At 49.1% G+C, this 22,028-nt stretch overlaps 2 protein-coding genes across 2 annotated transcripts in view; one reads left to right on the top strand and one right to left on the bottom strand.

Moving 5' to 3' along the window:
* The first annotated feature begins 113 nt into the window (after positions 1 to 113).
* SCCPDH (saccharopine dehydrogenase (putative)) lies at positions 114 to 17,047 on the top strand. The gene is made up of 12 exons (XM_045861119.1): positions 114 to 425; positions 2,095 to 2,207; positions 5,024 to 5,104; positions 6,915 to 7,044; positions 9,038 to 9,087; positions 10,290 to 10,420; positions 11,072 to 11,189; positions 12,111 to 12,230; positions 12,322 to 12,378; positions 14,323 to 14,434; positions 15,545 to 15,626; positions 16,422 to 17,047. Exons 1-12 carry the CDS (start codon positions 236 to 238, stop codon positions 16,525 to 16,527), a joined length of 1,290 nt encoding a protein of 429 aa, XP_045717075.1. The 5' UTR covers positions 114 to 235; the 3' UTR covers positions 16,528 to 17,047.
* Positions 17,048 to 19,636: 2,589 nt separating this feature from the next.
* The window catches only part of LOC123831983 (kinesin-like protein KIF28P), a 42,452-nt gene continuing 40,060 nt past the window's right edge, over positions 19,637 to 22,028 (bottom strand). The window contains exon 23 of the mRNA XM_045859373.1: positions 19,637 to 19,789. Coding sequence (XP_045715329.1) covers positions 19,637 to 19,789 — 153 coding nt within the window. The remainder of the gene's footprint in view (positions 19,790 to 22,028) is intronic.

The following is a 22,028-nucleotide window of genomic DNA, read 5'->3' on the forward strand; positions in this document are numbered from 1 at the left end:
CCGTGAGCTCCGGCCCAGCCCGGAGGCGGGCCGAGAGCCGGGGCCAAAGCCCTAGGCTGTCCTGGAGACTTCCGCGCAGCTGCGGTAGGGAGCGGGGTGGGCGTGGGCGTGGCCCGGGCTCGGCGGCGCGCGCGGGGCGTCGGGAGCGCGGCGCGCAGGCGGCGGAAGGGGCGGTTGCAGCGCCCGGTAAAGGGGACGCAGCCCGCCCGGGGCCTCGGCTGGCTGTGGGCTCATCATGGCGACCAAGCGGAGGCCTTTCCACCTGGTGGTGTTCGGCGCCTCTGGCTTCACCGGCCAGTTCGTGACCGAGGAGGTGGCCCGGGAGCAGGTGGACGCGCAGGAGGGCTCCCGCCTGCCCTGGGCCGTGGCGGGCCGTTCCCGGGAGAAGCTGCAGCAAGTGCTGGAGAGGGCTGCCCTGAAGCTGGGTAAAGGGGGCGCGGCGGCGGGGCGGGCGCGGCGGGCGCCGACGCTGCCCGGGGCCCCTTCCCCCCGGTTGGGGGCGCCCGTCGCCCGGAAGGAGCGTCTCCCCGCTGGGAGCGGCGCTGGGGCTCCCGGAGCCGTGCTGGAGGACCGGCGGGGGACAGCGTTGCTTCGGATAGTGCCCTGGCTTTGTTCTACTCCCCACGTTCAAAAATAAAATTTCTTTCCCCCTTTTAAATTCCTCCCTTAGTTTGGGGAGCCGCACTGGCGAGATAGTCGACAACTTTAGTTTTTGTTTGTTTGTTTTGTTTGTTTGTTTTGTTGTTCCGTCTCACTCTAGAGCACGGGTATCTGGTGCAACTGGAGGTTTCTCGATATTTGGTCGCATGGAAAAGTACACCGTTGGTTTCTTAAGGTTGTACTCTCCCTTCGTCTCGTGTTTTGGAGGGAGGAGAGAAAGCTTAACAGTTGTACTGGGGACTTGGTTGTGGCTTTAAAATTTTTTTTTTTCTCGTTAAATCCTCCAGCAAGCTTACTGTTCATTTGCCCACCTCCCACCCCTCGCCGCAAAGTTTGTATTTCTGGTTTGGGCGTTTGCGTGTTCTTTCAGCCTCCATTCCACGGGCCTGTATTGAGTGGTCGTCTCTAGGCCTGGGCTTGTTCCCAGGGCCGGGGTGCAGATGTGGGGGAGAGAGACAGACACACAGGACCCTGCCCTCCTGGTGGCGGAGACATCTGACTTAGGGCTCAGTGGCCTTTAAATTGACTTTTTCCACCCTTGTGCGCCCTGAGGCAAGCAGATAGCTCCTGTGGGAGTTCTGGGGCTACTAGATTCTTCTGTTCTGTTTTCATCTCATTTCTCCATCATTCCACACAGAGCTCTGTTTCTGGTGGGGACCTAGCGTCTGTTTTGTTGGTAGTTTTGTGCACAAGATACTTCCCGCGGGCTGCACTCTCCTCTGACTCTCGGTGCTGCTACTACCGATGTAGGGTCTTGACCAAAGGGCTTTTTGGTCTTTCTTTACTTTTCCAAAAGAAATAACTCCACTATTAAAATATATACTTCCGTTTCTTTTTCCTGTTCAGTAAGACTGTACAGGCATAACCGAGTTACCTGCCTTTTGTACGGTGGTATGCCTAGATCAGGTTCTTCTGGGGAGTACACCTTGACCTATCAAAACCTGCATTATTTACTTGATTCAGTGAATTCCAGTTATTTCCATTTCGTGAGCCTTAGTGTTCTTACCTAGACTCTTCACCTGAGTCCTCTTCTCATTATATTGATATTAAGAACTCCCTTCCCCACATAATTTTATCAGCATGTAATTGCTTAGTAGCTGTTGACAAACTCTTTATAATACAATTTTTGGCAGAGAGGAAATCAAGACAATCGTCTATTCTGAGTCTAAATGATTGTAAAGTTGTCATTTAGACATTACTTCTGTGAGATTTTTTTAAGGTTAATAATGTTTTTAGTCACCCTTAGCATTAGTTCCATTTTCCTCATAACCTTTTCCTTTTTTTTAATTACCTGATTAAAGAGAGTTTTCTCTTGGGTTTGAGAGGGAAGGTTGGCCTTGGGGATTTTGCTGTCACAGGTTCCTGTAAATGGGAGATCTGGAGGACCTCGTGCTGCATCGGGATGCGCCTCAACTGATTTCCTTCTTATTTCAGGAAGACCGACGCTGCCATCTGAAGTTGAAATCATAATTTGTGATATCTCTAATCCAGCCTCACTTGATGAAATGGCCAAACAGGCAACAGTTGTCCTCAATTGCGTAGGACCAGTAAGTAGTCAGCCCTTTGTATGGGAACAAACAGTCTTGCATCTCCAGCAGAATCTCGTATTTTATGTTCCAGAGGAACGCGGAGCAGGGGTCGCCTGAGGGCGAGAGTAGCAGATGCTCTAACACCACACTCAGCAGCGGTGCCAGCTCCTGCGGTTTGTTGCTGCAATTCCCTGCTATAGTTGCCAAGCTTTTTTTTTTTCCATTCCTTTACTGAATGCCCCTTATTTAAAAAAAAAGTTTTGAGCATATATCCCTCATATACTTTTTATTTATTTGTAAATTAATTTTCTGTGTTACTGTGCAAATGTGTTTGTTAAAAATATGTACAAAAATAGAGATTAAAAAAGGACTTGTTCACGTATTCAGCATTTATTGAATATTTGCTATGCAGGAGCAGGCAAAACAGGTTTACGATAATTAATACATTAATAGGAGAATGAACTGTTTTGTGCACTCTCAGCTATAAACTACTTTTGCCTACCCCTATATGTGAACTGCATTAGTGGAGGTACCTGGGACATAATGGTGAACAAGATAGAATCTCTTGTGGAGCTTACAGCCCTGAGGTGGAGACAAAAAAATAAGGTGATAGTAGCAGGTAGTGATAAGGGCTTTGAAGAAAAAGAAAGCGAAATAAGGAGATGGACACATCAGTCTCTGTTCGATGCATGGTCAGGGAAGGTCTCTGTGAGGAGCTGACGTTTGCCTGGGGTCTTTCTGAGAGGACTCAGGTGAAGAGTCTAGGTAAGAACACTAAGGCTCACGAAATGGAAATAACTGGAATTCACTGAATCAAGTAAATAATGCAGGTTTTGATAGGTCAAGGTGTACTCCCCAGAAGAACCTGATCTAGGCATACCACCGTACAAAAGGCAGGTAACTCGGTTATGCCTGTACAGTCTTACTGAACAGGAAAAAGAAACAGAAGTATATATTTTAATAGTGGAGTTATTTCTTTTGGAAAAGTAAAGAAAGACCAAACCCCAGGGGTTTGAGGGGACCTGAGAATGGAGGGAGTAAACCACGTGAGTTTTGAGGAGGAAGGTGGCCCAGGGAGCAGCAGGTGCAAAGGTCCCGAGGTGAGCGCGTGCGTGGCAAGACTGAAGAATGTGAGAGAGGCCAGTGTGGCTGGGCCGTGAGCAGGGCAGAGAGGTGGGCGGTGAGACTGGAGAGTGCCCAGGGGCCATAGGCTGGGACAGGTTGGAGTTTGGATTGTCTTCTGCACGGGATAGCCATCGGACGGCTGGAAGTGAAGGGTTGATTTCCGAGAGGAAACACAGATGGCAGAGGGGTAGCAGATGTGTGAGCAGTGGGTGAGTTCAGAGTATGTTCTGGAAGGGCAGCCGCCAGCCGTTGCTCTGGCACCTGCTGGACAGGAAAGAGATGTTTCTGGCCTGTGTAACACTGGGTGTGGGCGACCTTTCCCGGTCCGAGGAAGCCGTCATAATGGGCAGAACGTTTGAACACGAAGTGTCTGAAAAATTGTTGGTAATTTAAAACGTGAAAGCAGGAAGGTTTTTTGATTGTTACCAAGTGAAAATGTGTTTAAATTATTGTTTATTTAGATTTATCTCATCCCTAACTAGCTTAGATTCTGCGGTCCCTTGCTCGAATTACTCTAAACTAGACACTCTTGGCCAGCTCCTTCGCCCTCTGCTCCCCAGGACTCGGGGTGGGGCGGGGGGACCCAGCCCTGGTCATTCCAGCCCTCCGCTTGCTCCTTCCCGGAACACGAGGAGCCTGGTGTGGCCGGAGAAGAGTGCGTCCCCACGCAGACAGGCCCCGCTTTAAGTGTGTGGCTGTGCACCTCCTTGGGGCTGCTCCGTCCCTCGGGGCTGCTGTCCTCGCTCCCACTCGGGAGTAGCAGCTTTGCAACTTCCCTTTCCTCGCCCTTGTAGCGTCTTCTCTCTTCTTTCTTTCTGTCACACATGGTGGTTTTTGTTTTGTTTCAAATTTTTTTATTGGAGTTATCGGGGTGACACTGGCTAATAAAACTATGTGAGTTTCTAGTGTATATCTCTGTTCTGCGTCGTCTGTCCCCTGTGCTGCGTGCTCGCCGCCCCAAGTCAAGGCTCCTTCCGTCCCCCTTCATCCTCCCTCCACCCTCTTCTGCCCCGCCCCTTCCCCCCAGGCCCCACCGCACTGTCGTCTGTGTACGAGTTTTGTTTTTTCATGGTTATCATGCTTTTGCTTCCTTTTTGTTTTTTTGTTATTTTATTGTATTTGTCCCCATTACCATTTATCCCCCTAATCCCGTCCTCCCCCAGCTCCCCCGGCGGTCTCCACACTGTTGTCTGTGTCCCTGCGATTATTGTTATTATGTTTTTTTACTCTGAACACAGAAACTGTCAGAACAGATAAAACTCAGTGTTTCTAGCATGGCAACCAGGGTCCTTCTTCCTACGTTATGTGCCAAGTGTTGTTTTCAGACTCATCACCTAACGACTGCCCTCTCAGCTGCCCTGTGCGTCGGGCTTGCTGAGCAGCCCCCTTTCTCACCCCTTCGCATGTGCTTTGTCCTTTGTCTTCTTCATGATTTTCTAGCAAATCCTTACTCTCCTTCAGAATTGAGCTCAAATGGATCACTTGTATAAAACTCCCCGTTTTGTCCTCAGAGGTAAGGACACGTTTCTCTTGTAACCCACTCCTGGGAGAGTTGGTATGTTACAGTCACCTGATTTTCTCAATCGATCTTTAGGCTGCTTTATTAATATTTGATTTCTTAGTAACCAAGACAGTACTTTCAAAACTGAATGGTATTTCATTCATTTAAGCTTGCTGAGTAAGAATAACTGTCTTCTTTATCCCCCCAGTATCGATTTTATGGAGAACCTGTAATAAAAGCATGTATTGAAAATGGAGCTAGCTATGTTGACATCTGCGGAGAACCTCAGGTATGTAAAATGGGAAAGAAAACAGAAAACACCACAGTTTTCCGTTAAAGTGGAAAACGTCGAGTGCAGTGTTGCGGACATTTTGGAGGGGGGCGTCTGCTCCCTGCGGGAGCGGCCCATCGGCAGCTTCCAGGGGAACACAAGGGTAAGGCGTTGGCTTCGGTGTTCTGGAATGTTCTTCCGCATGATCTCATGTGTTGCAAGTCCTTTGTATGTAGGGTATGCTGACTTTTTTATGCCACTGCATGCTGTAAACCGAATTAATTAAAATAGTGTGCTATGAGTAACTCTCAATCTTATTTTTGTAACTTTCATTATAAATTCCCTTTTTAAAATCAGACATCTATACCACATTACAGAAAAATAAACATAAAATCTCTTCAACCTAGAAAAGTCTGTATGTTCACCTTCATTGAATGCTTGCCACATGCCTTACAGTGTGCTGACTGAACACTTTATGTAACTTGTCAGACATTCCTGTAAAGTAGGCATCATCTTCTCCCTCTTTACGATGAGGAAACCGAAGCTCGGAAACATTAAGAGACTTGTTCAAAGTCACGCCAACTAGTACGTAAGAAAAGTGGGGCTTGAATGGAGGTTCGCCCGACTGAGGGAGTGACGTGTCAAGGGCCCTGAGCTGTGCTGCCTCCTTTAAAACTGTAACCTCAGATGTCCCCGCGGTCGACCTCTCTCGTCTGTGCACCAGTACGGTACCCACTTAGAGCTCATCGGTTGATAACGTGTATCGGAAAATGCTAGGGAAGTATAAATTACCAAAATTTATTCACGAAGGGTTAGGAAACATGTAAGTCATAATACAAATTCAGATAATCCCGTTAAAATAGGCAACAGGGTGAGGAGACAAGCCTGTGCAGGAGGACTCCAGATGATCTGGCAGCTGCTCTGCCCTCGGGGACTGGGAGCATGCCGCCCCCCCCCCAGCCCCACTCCTGAGCGTGCGCCTCAGAGTCATTCCCTTCTGAAGAGCGCAGTACGGAAAGGAGGGGGAGAGGAGAATAACTCCAGAGTGGAGGGACCTGAAACACAGCTCCTTGGCCAGGTGTTCAAGGTCACCGCAGGGATAGACCATGTAGCACAGTGTCGATGTGGTGCTGTGAAGTGGCCCTCAGTGTCCCTGCGGTCTTCCTTTTAAACACCTGTGACCCCGGTGTCGTCACAAGAACAGCACGTGATGAACTCCAGTAGAGGGGCATTCTGCAAGGTACCTGACCGATAGTCCTCAGAACGGTCAAGGCCACCCAAACCAGGAGAGTCTGAGAGACTGTCACCGTCAGAAGGCGTTTAAGGAGTCGTGACAGTAAATGTAGCGTGATCTCCTGGGCGGAGTCCTGGAACAGAAAAAGGACATTAGGTAAAAGCTGAGGAAATCTGAAGAAAGTAGGAGCTAACAACGTTAATGATCATGTGTGTCAGTTCTGTTAATTTTAACAATACATGCATAGATACAGGTCTGTAATGACGTCTGGATAATGTGATTTAGGGGAACTTTTTTTGCTTTCTTTGTACTTTTCTGTGTTAATAGCTGTTTTTGTGAGGAGTAGTACTTTTGCCTGTACGAGGCATTCCGAGAAAGTACAACGATGGGGCCACTGAGTCAGACCAGCACCTGGCACACGCGGCAGATGCTGGCTCAGTGAGCACAAACCCCTGGGCGGTGCCCGTGCCGCCCGCCACAGAGCCGCGCTGGTCGGCACTCCCACGGCGGAGTGGCTCTGTCTCTAACTGCGTCGTGCTGGGCAGGGTGCTCCTGCGTCGCTCTGATCAGATCTTCTGTCCTGAATTCTTGCAGTTTCTGGAACTAATGCATTGGAAGTACCATGAGAAGGCCGCCGAAAAAGGGGTTTATATCATTGGAAGCAGTGGCTTTGACTCCATTCCGGCAGATCTGGGAGTGATATATACAAGCAATAAAATTAATGGTAATTATCGACCAGTTAGCGGTAATTATTGATCTTAACACTAGAAAGTCTTCGTATTTGCGTATTTGCAGTTGTGTTGAACTGAAATCTGGTCGGGAAAAAAAACAACTTTAAATGGGTAATGTTAAAACATGTTTTGTTTTTGATATAGCTGTGCTTGTCATAAAATGCTAAATAAAATTATAATAAATAATGGCAATTTTAAAAGAATAATGTATCAAGGCCAAGGTGTATTGGGAATTTACATGATCATCACATCAGACTACCAGAGGTGAACACTATATGCCCATCTCAATAAGAGATTTGAAAATGCATGTCATTTATTGATTTCAAAGTTTTAGAAATTAAAGAATAGAATACTTTCTTATAACAAATGTCAGAGAGTAATAGCCAACCTCATACTTAACGGTGCAATGCTGGAACCATTGCCAGTGAGATGAAAACCACCGACTGAGCATCTTTAAAACAGTCTTTCCGTCCATACCCCTGGTATGTCTGTCTCTGTTTATTTAAACAAGTCTTCTAAGTCTGCAGAGTTTAGATGTTTTCTTCATGATGGTCCTGCATATTTCACATTGAGGTTGTTCCTAGACATTTAGAAGTTTTTGTTACTTTGACTTGGTCATTTTTTAAAAAACAGATTGACTAATTTATCTGTTTTTAGAGCGAGGGGAAGGGAGGGAGGTAGAGGAGCAGAGGAACACTGGTGTGAGAGGGAAAGGTCAGCCGGTCCCCTCGCGCACGCACGCCCCCAGCCTGGGACCTGGCCCGCAGCCCAGGCCGGTGCCCCGACCGGGAATGGGTTTGTGGGCCGATGCCCAGCCCACTGAGCCACGCCAGTCAGGGCTCTTTTTTTTATCTTTTTAAGGGAGAAATAATACTTTAAGGTTTGTTTAGAACCTCTTTTCAGATACTAAAGCCTAGGAGTCAGCAGTGAGTGTCACAGTTCCCCTCGCTGACTCTGGATGCAGGTGGCCCACATCTGACCGCATGCTGCCGTAGGGGGCCCTCTTCTCTCCGTGGTGCGGGTCCGGCCACGGGGCCAGTCCTCGGGCCGCGCCCTCCTGTCAGCCCTTCAAGTCGTCTCCTGGGAGAGCTGCTGGGGCGACCTGTCTCCAGTTTGTGTTGGTGGTCGGACGAGTGGCGCTGATGTGACTGTGGTCCCTCCTGGGGTGGCATCGCTGCTGATGACTTGGTGTGTCATCACCTTGCTCAGTGTCCACTTCGCCGAGCACCCGTGTTTTCCTTTCCTCTTGGAATTAGACACTGTCTCTTACGAGACTGATACATTTCATTTTATCAGGGTTTTGAGAATTAGCCATCCCGTTATGTATTTCTTTTGTCTTACTGCTCTAGAGAATTTCAGAGATTAATGAAAAACTTAATCACTATACCTATATACTAGTCCTCATGGTTAATATAATTGATTTCTCACCTTTTCTGGTTTTGGTTTTCTGTTTTTACTTATATTTTTATACTTATATTTTTATTTTACACCCATATTTTTATTCCATTTCAACAGCCTTATTTTAAGTATTTAAAAGCCATCACAAGGGCCATTTTTGATAGGTTTTCTGTACATTCATTGCGTATAACTATGAATAAGTATTCTTCAAAGTTGTCATATTGGAAAACCAAGTAATTCCCATAGATGTAACTTTGATAACGGGGTTCTGCTGGCTTTCAAGAATGAGAAAGCAAAATGACTGCCTTCCTGGAAGAGATTCTTTAGTGTTAGCTTGAACACTAGGAAATACTTTGTCAGTTTCAGCTGTTAGAGCTGATGCTAAACCGCTCTTCCTGATAATTTACCTGGCCTCAGCTGCTTTTTAAAACTGTTTCCGAAAACACAGTAAAACTTATCAGCATCGACTCTGTTCAGCGGTGGGCTTAGTAAAAACAGTCCCTAATGGATGGGAACAGCTCACTGTTACTTGTCCTGGCTCAGCAGATGTTGTTCGATTTTACTTGGACCATTTTCCTACTCTTGTAGGTACGTTGGCTGCGGTGGAGTGTTTCGTGACCATACACTCAGGACCCGAGGTTAGTTTTTCTATTTGTCAAGTGTTTTCTAAGTTAATATTGAAAACATTTTGGAAATGATTATATGGCTCTTAAAAAAAAAGACTTATTTGTAATTTTTAGTGTATGAAAGCCACTGTGTTTAATTTAAAAAAATAAGGATACCAGATTGCTGGGAGTTGCTTTGACTTAAGAGTAAAATCTGCTTTTAAAACAACCGAACAGTTCGTCACATTGGACTGAATCACTGCGGCCCTAACTGAAGCTTGGTCACGGCTGCGCGACAGACGTCGGCCGGGACAGCCACCACCTCGGGGCAGGGTTGGCGCCTTTCTGTCACGTGCCTGGCCCGCAGCTCAGTGCTCTCCCGGCCCTGCAGGAGATGCGTGATGTAAATGCAGTCTTACTGAGTTGACAGTCTATTTGGGAACAGATTTTTCTTCTTGTGATGAGAACTTTTAAGATTTTTTCTCCCAGCAACTTTTATATATGGATTGCCTTGGGTTGCCTCTCGAGTGCCCTCTGCTGGGGCCCTGGCCTGCAGCCCAGGCATGTTCCTTGACTGGGAATTGAACCGGTGACCCTTTGGTTCACAGGCCAGCACTCAGCCCACTGGGCCACACCAGCCAGGGCATCCCTGAAAGCCTTCTACATCACCTGAATGGTTTCCGTGGGGGAATGTTCAAGCTTCATACACAATTTGATGCAGCTTCGTTGCTCTCCTCACTTAGTTTGAATGTGACGGCCACACAGCACATGCTCACTCATCAGCGTCTACTGCCCCCACTGATTAGTGCAGTGAAGTCGTCATTGTTCACACGTGTGCATTCCAGTCCACTCTCCTTGGCTGCCAGGTCACATCGATGTTGTGCAGACCATTCTCGTTATATTAGCAGTGGCTGGGCTTTTTCCACACGGACTGTGTGTGATCAGCTAGTTGACTGAAAACGAAGAGCAGTGCGGTGGGTCCTGAAAGGAGCACAGGTACTGGTAGGAGGGAAGAAGAAGGGGCGCTCGTTGGTGCAGATACTGAATGGGACCAGGCCGACGGGTGTTCTTGCTGCCCAGTTGGTCACGGAAATTCATCTCAAGATCATGAAATAAGGGATGATGCCTTGCAGAAATTCGGGTAAAATGCTCTTTGTGCCAGTGGTGTCCTGCTTGGTTTTGTGTCTCAGCGTCTCTCAAGACCTGCCTCTCTCACTGCTGAACTGCTTTGCTAGGGGCTGTGCATCCACGACGGCACCTGGAAGTCCGTGGTCTACAGCTTCGGGGACTACAGGACCTTGGTGAAGCTGCGGAGAGAGACCGGTCTGAAACCCATCCCAATCGTCGGTCCGAAATTAAAAAGAAGGTATATTGATTCAAAACCTGTTCCTCAGTATATCTGCTCTAAGTGTTTTGTGTTGATCTGACTTAATAAGGTATGCTAGTAAGAAGAGCCTGGAGACTGTTTTGTAGTAAGTCCAGAATTGTTTTCAAAGATAAATAAATTATAATTATTATGTTACCCTAAACCGAAGTACTTTCATATATAATAATACATTTGTACCCTTGGAAAAATGTTTTTTTTTTTACTTCTCACTATCAATATGAGAATTAAACATTAATTTTGTGCAATAAAACCATCCACTTAAAGTGTGACAATCTTATGTAGGTCAGTCAATACGTTAATAGCATTTATATGTAAGATCTCTAACCTCAGAGTTTAGCTGTTGAAATGAGTGTTCTTTTTGTCATCGGCCAGTGAAATCGATGGGCTAACACACAGTTAAGTATTAAGGGCCCACGGTGTGCAGAATGCTGCTGCTCTGTGCGCTTGTCACTCGTCTGGGTGTCGGTGTCGAGAACAAGGGACAAATACTGAAATACTAATTAAGAGCTGATCTGCCATCCTCACTGTCATTGCTGCCTCAGGCAAAGCTAAAATTCTCACCCACAAATCTCCCTGGGAGGACTGTGGTCACTGTAGACGCACGACGTGCAGCGTGGGTCCCTCTTGCAGGTGGCCGGTGTCTTACTGCAGAGAACTTGGCAGCTACTCCGTTCCTTTAATGGGATCAGACGCGTCTGTCGTGAAGCGAACTCAGCGCTACTTGCATGAGAATCTGGAGCAGTCACCTGTAAGTGTGTGTGATTTGTTTTTTAAAGAAGAGTGTTCTGTGTTTGTTATACTCCCCCTACAGTTTGATGAGGATTTTTGTGTTTATAAAGAAAAAAAAAGCTAAACGACACGCGTTTCAGTTTCTGGAAGCATTCAGAATCGGTGGTGTACAGCCGCCGCCCCCGTCATTCACGTCTGGCACGCCGAGTGCCTTTGTAGTGTGAGACAACAGCGCCAGTTCAGTACAGGAAACCCCGGGTCACGAGTGCCAGCGGTCCCTGGTCAGAGTTGCAGCTGCTAGAATACTCCTCCTGTTCTTGAGGGAATACTCGGTGGCTCCCTCTGCTGAGACTTGAAGAGGAAACCATCTCAAGTTGAAAGATGAGAATGCTGTCTTATAAAAGAGGTTGTGAGTGTAGTCTACATCCTATAATGTGTAATTGTGAAATTCAGGTATATCATTCATTTTTTTTATAAAGATTTTATTTATTTGTTTTTAGAGAGAGGGGAAGGGAAGAAGAAAGAGGGAAAAAAACACCAATGTATGGTGGCCTCTCACACCCCCTACTGGGGACCTGGCCTCCACCCCAGGCATGTGCCCCGACTGGGAATCAAACCGGCGACCCTTTGGTTCACAGGCCGGCACTCAATCCACTGAGGCACACCAGCCAGGGCTATTACTGAACTTTTTATTTATGGATTATGTGGACTTATGTGTTCAAGTGAGAAAGCTAAATACTGTTTGCAACAATGTCTTTTAAAAGCAGGCTCCCAGTGTCTGGTTTCTGAACAGGTTTTCAGAACGTAACCTATTTGTGCAGTGGAGACTGCTTTTGCTCAGTGTTTGTGACTGTAGGGGAAGCCGCAAGCAGCTGGCGCCCTGGCACGGGGTGGCCTGAGAAAGCGGGCAGCACGCTGACCTCCGTCCCCCCCCCCCCAGGTGCAGTTTGCCATGTACTTGACGGTCGGGGGCATCACCTCTGCCATGAAGCTGATGTTCGCGGGACTGTTCTTTTTGTTCTTTGTGAGGTTTGGCATTGGAAGGCAACTTCTCATAAAAGTAAGTAATATTTTTATGAAATTAGACCTAAAAGTATTTTCCATGAGTTTAAAAAAAATATCACTGAGGGTTTTTTTTTCCCCCCCTCTAGTTCCCATGGCTCTTCTCCTTCGGTTATTTTTCAAAACAAGGTCCAACACAAAAACAGGTAACTCATTCTTTTGTATCCAGGTCTCTAAAGTAGTGTTTTTCTTTATTTGGCTTTTACTTTTCCTCAGTGCAATGACAACAACAGCTAAGACTTCAGGGAGCACTTGCTGTGTATCAGACACTCTCTTACATTTAAACTACATTCCTTAATTTTTTCAAACACCTCTAGAAGTGGGTATTGTCTCCATTTTACAGATGAGGAAACTGAGGCACTGGCACCTCGAGGTTAGAAACCTTGCCCAAAGTCCTATAGCGAATGAACAGCCCAGTTGGGGTGAGAACTCAGCCATCTGGCTCCACAAATTGTATTCTGTATTTCACTGAGATTTCGGTTATTTTTACTCTTTCATTTTCCTCTTTCATTGCCTCCTTTTCCCCTCCTCTTGTCCCCTCTCCTCAGGCTTCCCTTCCCCTCTGCATGTCCTGGATCCCCTGGGTAGATAAATGAAAGTATCATTCGTTGGTTGTGCTCGACACCATCATGCCTTGATTTTGGACCATTTGGTTTTCAGACCCCAAGTTGGGCCTTGGGCTGGTTTGCCTTCATCTCCTCCACGCCGGGCACTGCTGAGAGGATGGCAGCACCCCACATTCACGCTCCCCCTCGCTGGGGCTTTTAACATCGCGTGCAGACCCTTTTACTCCTCGGTAGTCATCTCCCCATCTCCCCCCAGGGGCTGTTTTCAAATCTGCGCCCCCCCCCCCCCCCCGTCTCTCCTCTGCAGTAGTCTCGAGTCCCACTCCACTCGTGGAACTGGGGTCCTCTGTGGTGTGCCCCTCGGGTTCCTGTTCTTGACCGTCACCATCGCTCCCCCCACCTCCCTCCCGCGCTCGCGGAGAGGTGTGGTCTCCTGTAGTCCGCCACCTGCGCTGGGAAACGCATGCCCTCCCAGTGCTGCAGGCACAGTGTCAAGTGCTCCACGGCCGCCTCGGTGAGGGCGCTCCCCCCTCGTTGTCGTTTCGGAATGAGAGAGGGTGGGCTTTGCCTGGGTCCCGTGGCCGGAGGCCGGTGGCTCCTAGAGGCCAACTGGCCTGGGTCTTCGGACCCCTGCTCCTTTGGAGTAGATCCCCCCGCCCCCCCCCCCCCCCGACCGCGGGGCAGGCCATGCCTTTCCTCTCCTGTGCCTGCTCCTGCTGTCTCCCCAGGGCCGCTCTCCTCGTCCCGCACGAGGCCAGTGTCCCTCCCCACCTGAGAGAGGCCTCCATCCTGCGTTGTTCCAGGACTGAACTCTGTTACCTTATTTCCAAACTTAGCAGTTGTGGTAGATGCTCGGATGAGTCTTCTAAAATTGAATTTTCAAATTCAGTGTTTGCATCTCTAAACAGAATTCTGTATCTGTGCCTCAAGCCTGAATTGTCATTACTTGCTGGCTGTTTCTGTCTCGTCACCTCAAACACACAACGAAAACCAGATGACCTTATTCCGTCACCTGGAGATAAAAACTGCCAGCAGCTCTTGCCCTGAAATGGCCTGTCTTAGTGGCACTGTCCTTCTTTAAGTTACAACATAAAACTCGTCTCTAGCTCCCCCCCCGCCCCCCGTTTTCCTCACCACCTGCCCTCCTGTGGCATCGCCCCAGGCATCAGCACTGTGTCTTCAGCCCCGGCCGGGCAGCTCAGTTGGGTAGAGCGTCATCAGTTCGCCGAAGTGGCAGGTTCGATCCCCGGTCAGGGCACGTACAAGAATCAATCAGTGAATGCGTGAACAAGTGGAAAAACAAATCGATATCTCTCTCTCAAACCAATTAAAAAAAAAAGACTTGCCTCTTCAAAGGATTAACTTTTGCTCCCTGCTTACAGGATAACAGGGTATTCTGGTAGCTAGAAAATTGATGTTTTTATCGGTTGAAAATGTCTCCTGTGAAGCAGAATAGTAGGTTCAGTTGTGTTCAGGAGGAAATGACATGTTTCTTAAATAAACTCCTTGCTTCCTTTCCCTCAGATGGATGCCACCTCGTTCACGATGACGTTCTTCGGTCAAGGATACAGCCAAGGCTCCAGTCCTGAGACGAGCAAACCCAACGTCAGAATCTGTACTCAGGTGAAAGGACCAGGTATCTCACAGATGACCCAGGTCGCTGGGGAACTGTACCTCGTCTCAGACTGTGAGGGGGCGTGCTGTTCTTTTCAGAGCGTTACTGTTTTAGAGATGCTTGTGCACAGTTGGTATAAGTGTGACCGATAAAGGATTCTGCCAGAAAAAGGGTTGAATTTATTGGTGCGTTCCTCCCTGGGTTTTTCTTTTTTGGTATGATTATTCGGTGGTTCCTAATGCGGGTTTCAGTGTTAAAAAGACAAAGGGCCGTTGGTGTTTATCCACTCGGTCCCAGGTTCCGTTGGAGTCTGCGATCACCCTGACCTCGTTTCTCGAATGGGTGTGCACTTGTGCATTTTTCTGCAGAGGGTGCAAGCTTTCGATGGGTGGTTAGAAGGCACTGCCATCCAGAAAGGTTCTAGAACTTTTGCTGTAAATTGTAAAGGACTACGCAGACAGTACCACTCGTGAGTTAGAACACTAGTTCAGTTACCACCATCCCCGATAGGTCTCCAGGGATTTGCTCTGCAGTTTTAATCAAGCGAGATGGCAAAGGTGTCCTTACAGCTCGTCTTTTTTTTTTTTTTCAAATTTCCATCTGGGTTATTAAGATAAATTGACTGTTTTTATTATTTGACACACTAAAGTCCTACTTTAAAGTTACTTCGTCTTGAAATTAGACTTCTTTTAAAGTTACTCAGCATTTTTCTTTAAGAAATTGAGTCTTTTTGCAAGTGAAGTGTAGTGTATTAATGGAGAAACTGGGTGCAGTAAGAGCTGCCTGGGCGCACTCCTGGCTCGGCCACCGGCTAACGGTGCGAGTTTGGACTGGGCCCTTAACCTGCCTGTGCCTCGGTCTCCTCATCTGCAGAACAGGGGTTGAAGTAGTGCTAGCCTCATGGAATTGCTAGGAGAATTAAATGAGGCTAGAAAATTTAAAGCACTTAATATAGTTCCTAACAGTTCATACGTACTATATAAATGTTATTTTGGGTATTAGACAAGCAGTATTTATGGCGATAACCCTGCATACCTAGAGTTCGACGTAACACCTGCTGTCTTGTGTTGGGTATGGCGGGGTGCACCCTTGACAAACACTTTCTTTTCCTTGGTCCCCTGTTCTCCACAGAGGCTGGCTACGTGGCGACCCCCATAGCCATGGTCCAGGCAGCCATGACTCTCCTGAATGACGCCTCTGACCTTCCCAGGGCGTAAGTCTCCTTTCTTCTGATTTGAAGGTCTCTTCTTCCTCTGTTACGTTTTAGTGTGTTTCGATGTGATTTTTCAGGCATTGGGTCTGCACATAAGCATTTACAGCTTCTTTGATATTGGGACAGAAGTAAACTGAACTTATGAGAAGGACCATTTCGTATGGGCCTCTGGGAACAGAGTTAATGACGGGAGACAGAGCAGTGTGAGCTGTGCACTCTGATCTGGGGGCCCCGGGCCCTGGCCCTGGCATGGACTGGTTCACGGCAGCCTGGCTGGACGATCACGGAGGGGACAGTTGTACTGGAGCCGTTAGCGGTTTCCTGCAAGTAGCCACCTTCATAGGTGGACAGGGGCCCTTAGGCTTAGAAATAAGTACACTTGGGTATGGCCTGAAACAGTATTAAGTAGTAAACATAAAAATTGTATAAAGTGAAACCTAGTTAAACTTTTTCAACTACTTGTATACCCTTCGAAAATACTCAGCCTTTATGTTTAGCTGTTATATTGAAGGAAACTTTCCTCACTCAGGCCTGTGCTCACTCCCCCGGTCAGAGGGCTGTCTGTACGAACAGCAGCCGCTGCTCCTGTTGGCAGCCGTGGTGTGCCCGAGCACGGGGCGCTGCGGCTGCAGTCGCACAGGTCGCTGTCCCCCTGAGTAGTGGCCACCTGCTCATTGGGCAGATTTTAGGGCTGGGTCTGTAGTGGTTGGGTAGACAGTGCTCCAGCTCGGCGCTGCGCTGAGGGCAGGGCTGGAGTTGGGCCTCTGCACTGTCTGTCGTCTTGTTGCCTTGCAGGGGCGGGGTCTTCACCCCTGGAGCGGCCTTCTCCAGGACAAAGCTGATTGACAGGCTCCACCGGCGCGGCATTGAATTCAGCGTCATTAGCAGCTCCGAAGTCTGAACCTTTGAAGAGTTAACCAGTCATCACATGCATGAATTAACAACTTTTTATCTGATACTTGAAATTCTTCTATAAGCCTGTCTGTGGAAGAGATCATCGAATCTAAAATATGTACACATTAAAAGCAGGAAATTATACTAGCTTACCCTAAATTTCAAATCTTAGCTGTCTTTGTGATTTTATTGCTCGTGAGAGGGAATATTTGACTGGCCTTTACGTCGAAGAGTCACGGCCAGTTTTCTAAGTAAGTAGGCAGGTCCGAGGGTGGGGTGGAGCCTCTGCCCGCCCAGCTGCTGCATCCTGGACGGGGCCCAGGCTGCCTTCCCCGCCTTGCCGTCGTCCGGGTCTCCTGCTCACCAGGGCGCCCTGCTCTCCAGCGAGCTGCTCTGCGTGCGTGCTGCGTGAGGGCCTTTGTGAGATGAAGCTGCCCTTTCCGCCGCTTTCGCTTAGTTCTTCACCCATCTACACCGGTTGCTTTTTGGACCTAACCTGAGCTGAATAATAAAGGATTGCCAGTTGAGTGGGTTTCGCGTTTGACTTGCCTGGTGTTCGAGTGGTGGCAGAGGTGTGCTTCCTGCGCGCCGCCGATGGAGCCTGTCGCTCGTCTCCCCTGGTCCGGGGCCTGCGATTGGTTTTAAGGATGCAGCCGGTAGGTTTCTGTGGACTTCCACCGCCTCACACAAACTTTCACTGACTGAATTTTTGCACTTGAACTGTGTTTTCCAGTGAAGGCCTAAAACAAGGCACAGCAACAGGGCTTTTCCTTCTGAGATAAGCAGGTAATAAACACATACGTCGTGTCTGTGCCTTGCTCTGCGCCTTGCAGTTACGTAAGGAGGACACACACGACCTTCGTGGGGTTTCTGCTCTGGGATGAGAAGCGTGACGTGGGCAGGCACACTGCTTGTGGCGGGAGCCCCTCCGGTGCCACCTGCAGAGAAGAAAGAGGGTCTCTCCCTTGAAGAGGGAGGTTCTTGGTGGTAGTACTATTGATCCTAACTTGGCTCCCTCTGCCCCGGAATCTGGTCTCAGCTGTGTCCTAATCTGGGGGACCGTCGAAAAGTTTTTATCACCCCCAAAATTGGGAGGACGTGCGGATGCACCAGATCTCATGACCAGCTGCAGAATCAGAAGCAGTTCGCACTCAGGCCTGGAGGGGGTGCTGTGGGATCTGGGGTTTCGGTCTGCGTTTGGGGGCCGCTGAGTGCGGCTGCAGGTGTGCAAGCAAACGCTCTTTCTAGTTTTGCGCTGTGTGCTGTTCTGCTCGGTGTTGACACCAGAATGCGTGGCAGCTGGTGTGACTGTCTTCCAGCTTGAGATACCAGTGTGTGTCATTCTAATACTTTTATTTTTTTTTTAATTTTTATTTACTGATCCTGGGAGAGATCATCCATTTGTTGTTTTACTTATTTATGCGTTCACTGGTTGATTCTTGTCTGTGCCCGGAGTGAGGATGGAACCCTCAGCCTTAGTGTATTTGGCTGACGCTCTAACCAGCCTAGCTGCCCGGCCAGGGTTTAATTTTATTTTTAAACCCCCCACCCCCAAGGCTTCACCCACTCTCATTTGCAGAAAGGCAAGTAATACGCTCTCTGCAAATTGTTCAGGAACCATGAGGCTCGGTCCAGGAGGCGGTGGCCTCGCCGCTCCTCTGCCTCCCGCGGAGGCTGTGTGGGATTCGGGAGTGCTCCGCTCACCCCTGGCCCCGCTGTCCCCACGCTGTCCCCACGGCACTCCACACCTGGGCGCTAAGATTTTAGGTTGCCTTTCGGTTCCTGTGCGCATGCTCAGGACCTGAGCCGCAGGCGACACCCCAGCCTTTCCCGTAAGCCCCTGGTATTAAACAGAACTCACCAGCCCAGACCTCCCCGCCTTCCCAGGGAGCCTCCTTTTTGGGGCCCTCGATAACTTCTCTGGCCAGTAGGGGCTCAGCGTCATCCTACTTGATTTCCCTGACTTTCTGCCTCAGAGAGCGCGGATGGGGACTGTCACCTCCAATTTCTCCTTCCAGGCTTCTTAGGCAGATCAAGTCTGACCGACCCCTGGGACAGTCCTGCCTGTTCAGGGGGCAGGCCATGTGGTTACAGTGGCAGTCCCTAGAGTCAGCCCCTGCTGTCTCACCGTGGCCTGGACACACCTCCTTGATTTAACCCTTGAAGCCTCAAAATGGAAGCAATCATAGTGCCAAACGTAGGGTTATGGCAAGAGTTAAATGAGCTGTTCGACGGCGAGCACCTAGATGGGTGCCTCGGCACGGAACAAGCACTCCCTCAGTCTTGGGAGACTTCCTCGCGGTCTGCCCCCAGACCGCCGAGTGCCCCCCAGGAAGGGTCAGTTCTTCCCGGGACCGAGACTGCTTTGAGACTGACATCCCCCTGGCGGGGCTCACCGACACTCTCGGTCTCTGCCACCCCAGAGCCCTGCCCCGAACCCGTCCCCCAGCTCAGACACTGACGCTGCTCAGTGAGCCGAGCGTGCTCCGGGTGCACCCATGATGAGGACGGTGAGGGAGGGGAACACGGAACACTTCCCGGGCAGTGACACGAAACGGGGGCAGGAGAGCACCATGGGCTCCGTGTCTGAGAGCAAGAAATGCACCAGGGGGGGTTTTATTTGAAGTTTCAGACTGCTCACCATGAACAATGAACAACAAATGCTTATTTGCTTTTGCGTCCCAGGAACTACTATTCCGGGGACTCTGTGTCACTGTATTAACTGTTCCCGTCCCCGTGTAACAGAAGGGAAGAGGCTCAGAGAGGCCCACCTGCCTGAAACCACACAGGTACAAGTGACGGGTTTCACCAGGTGTGGCCGTCCGACCCAGAGCTCAGAATGCGAACCCTTCCCTTGGGATGGCTCCCACTTCCCCTGCTCCCTGGGCATGGATTCGTGTCACGTGGTTTCGAATCCAAACGAAGAGTTTTGCTTAAAAATGGTGGAAGAAGTAAGTGGAGGAATTAATTAGTGATTAAGTCCTGAATAAGCTGGGAACTGGGTTGGATACGTGGAGTCCCCGGCTCGGCTCTGACAGCCGAGTTCAGTGAGCTGCTCCGCCGCCCAAGTCACCTCCACGCCACGAAGCTCGTCGTTCCCGGCTGGCGTACCCTCGTCATTCACTCTGCAGCGGACGCTCTCTCCTCTTCTTCACAATGAGCGCTACATCCCTTTTCAGCGTCCGCAGGCTGGACTCAAGGAGATCCCCAGAGTCCCACAACATCTGCGCCTGTCGGTGGACAAACGGTCGGAGCATCTGATCGTCCTCCTAAAAAAAAAAAAAAATAGACAGGAGGAGCCAAGTGATAGTAGTCGATTTACATCTTTAGAGGAGAAATACTGTGTGTATGTGAGTGGGTGCCAAGTAAGTCCTTCCTCTGGGCTAGAAAGCTGCATTTGAAAGTCGCCAGCGGAGACAGTAAGCCCCCTGGGGCGCGTCTGGCTTCAGGAAGGCCGCCTGAACTGCCCTTTGGTTACCACCGATAGGGAAACTTGGTGAGATGATCAGGCGTTTCAGATTGGAATGGTGCACAGGTGGGCGAAAGGAGGCTTATGGTTTTGAGTATGCAAGACAGCTTACTCGCGTATTATTTATTCATTATTGTGTCATTTTCCATGTGAACACTTGTAAACCTGCTGTGGCCCACCCTCCTGTTCTTTGGACCACAGGGAGTGGAGAGCCTCCCATTGGTTCACCCATTAGAGGGCGCGTCCTGCTTGGGCCTCACTTGGAAGGTGGTGCTGGGGGCGGTCAGCGCACCTGTGTGAGGGTTTCCGCGGAGTTTTCCCGCTGGTCCCTCCTCACCCGACCCGCACAACAGAAAGTGATCTGAGTGACCGTCAGCTCAGTTCTCTCAAAAATGGTATACAACTCACACCATTCTAAAGATGTCAGAAAGAAACTAATGCATCACATCCACGGGCTGCCCTGGTGAGGAGGTTCAAAGCAGGGCCATTTGGGGGCTTTTCAGGGCCCAGGTTCCAGGGCCCCACCCCCGGAGGTTCTGACTCAGGAGGTCAGGGGTGGGGCTCTGGAACGTGCAAGAGCCCAGATGCTGCTGAGGCCGCCCGTGGGGGACCACACTCGGAGAGCCCCTGCTTCTGGGCGTTAGGGCTGCCCTCGGCAGAAACCAGCTCACTCTGGGAGGAGCCGAGGGCAGACCTCGAGGGCGAGGGCGGAGGCGTCCTCAGCTCGCCTTAGGTAATGGCGGGCAGGGTTTTGAGTGGCCACACCAACTTACATTCCTTCCAAGCAGCAGGTGAGAGTTTCTGTCGCTGCTTCATTTCTTCCCCCAAACTTGGTATTCTCTCTTTTTAATTTTTGCTATTATGGTGGGTATATAATAGTATCTCATTGTAGTTTCAATGAGCATTTCCCAAGCTATTCATGAGGTCAATTAAGCACTCTTTCATACAGTTAGTGGCCTTTTTTGATTTTCCCTTTTGTGAAGTTCTTGTTCAAATCCTTTGAGTTTTTTTTTTTGAGGTGGGTTATCTTTTTCTTTTCTGGTTTGTAGTTGTTTATTTTGGATATCCATTCATTATATGTTAAGTGTGTTACAAAGAACCGTTCCTATCCCTTTTGACTTCATTTTGGTATCTGGGCCAAACGTTACAATTTTAACGTAGATGAGACTTTTCCCTTAAAGCTGGGTGTTTTTCGTGTTGTGGCTAAGAAACCCTTTTGCACTGTGAGTTCATGAAGAGTCTCCTGAATTAACCTCTGAAGAGCAGGGAGGACTCTCCCTTTCACAGTTAGGTCTTTAATTCTCACCAAAATGGATTTCTGAGAACAGTTGTGGTAAGATCACAGTTTTATTTTCCCTTAATTCTTCTGGCACTGTTTACTGAAAAACCCTCCTTGCCACTCGTCAGCGAGCGGCCCCGCCTCGGTCTTACGCTGCGTCAAGTCTCCGGTCCTGCGTGACTCGGCTCCTGGGCCTCCCGGGCCTCGCCCTCGGCGATCTCGTCTCTAACCGGGCCGCACCTCGCCGCCGTCCACAACAGGGAGCCTAGGAGTCGGGTGGGGCAGGTCTTTCTGCCTCGTGTCTGGGTCTCCGTCTCGCCTGGGCTTGTCTTTGCTTTTGCACTTCCATCCAAATCGCTGTCGGCTTCCCTTGCATGTGACCGGCACTCCATCAGGTCTCAGACGGGAGACTCGACGGGTCTAGAATAGCATGTTTCTCTGTCTATTTGGATCGTTAACATCTCTCGAACACGTTTTTAAGTTTTCTGCACGGAAGTACATAGTGTTATAGGAGTACCTAGGCTGAAGTAGAGCAGATCCTCAAATAATGTCGATTCCTTTTCTGTTACTTCACTGTGATGTCAGTGAGATGCTGTAGGAACTTAAGTCTTGGTTCCGGTATGTGCTGTTTGAAGTCACAGAACTTACAGAATTCAGAGAGGATTTTAGTGTACTTCCTATATTCGATGCAATTATAAGTGGTATCTTTTGTGAAAATGTTTTCTGCTTGGTGCTGTTCTGTCCTAACGCAGTTAATTTT

Source organism: Phyllostomus hastatus, unplaced genomic scaffold, assembly GCF_019186645.2.
Source record: "Phyllostomus hastatus isolate PE091 unplaced genomic scaffold, TTU_PhHast_1.1 phas_contig_148, whole genome shotgun sequence".
Classification (NCBI taxonomy): domain Eukaryota; kingdom Metazoa; phylum Chordata; class Mammalia; order Chiroptera; family Phyllostomidae; genus Phyllostomus; species Phyllostomus hastatus.

Excerpts from the sequence above, each read along its gene's own strand:
- SCCPDH (XM_045861119.1), top strand. The coding sequence starts at position 236 with ATGGCGACCAAGCGGAGGCCTTTCCACCTGGTGGTGTTCGGCGCCTCT. Across the intron at positions 12,379-14,322 it reads AAGGTCCAACACAAAAACAG|ATGGATGCCACCTCGTTCAC; the intron begins GTAACTCATTCT and ends CCTTTCCCTCAG. Across the intron at positions 15,627-16,421 it reads GCCTCTGACCTTCCCAGGGC|GGGCGGGGTCTTCACCCCTG; the intron begins GTAAGTCTCCTT and ends GTTGCCTTGCAG.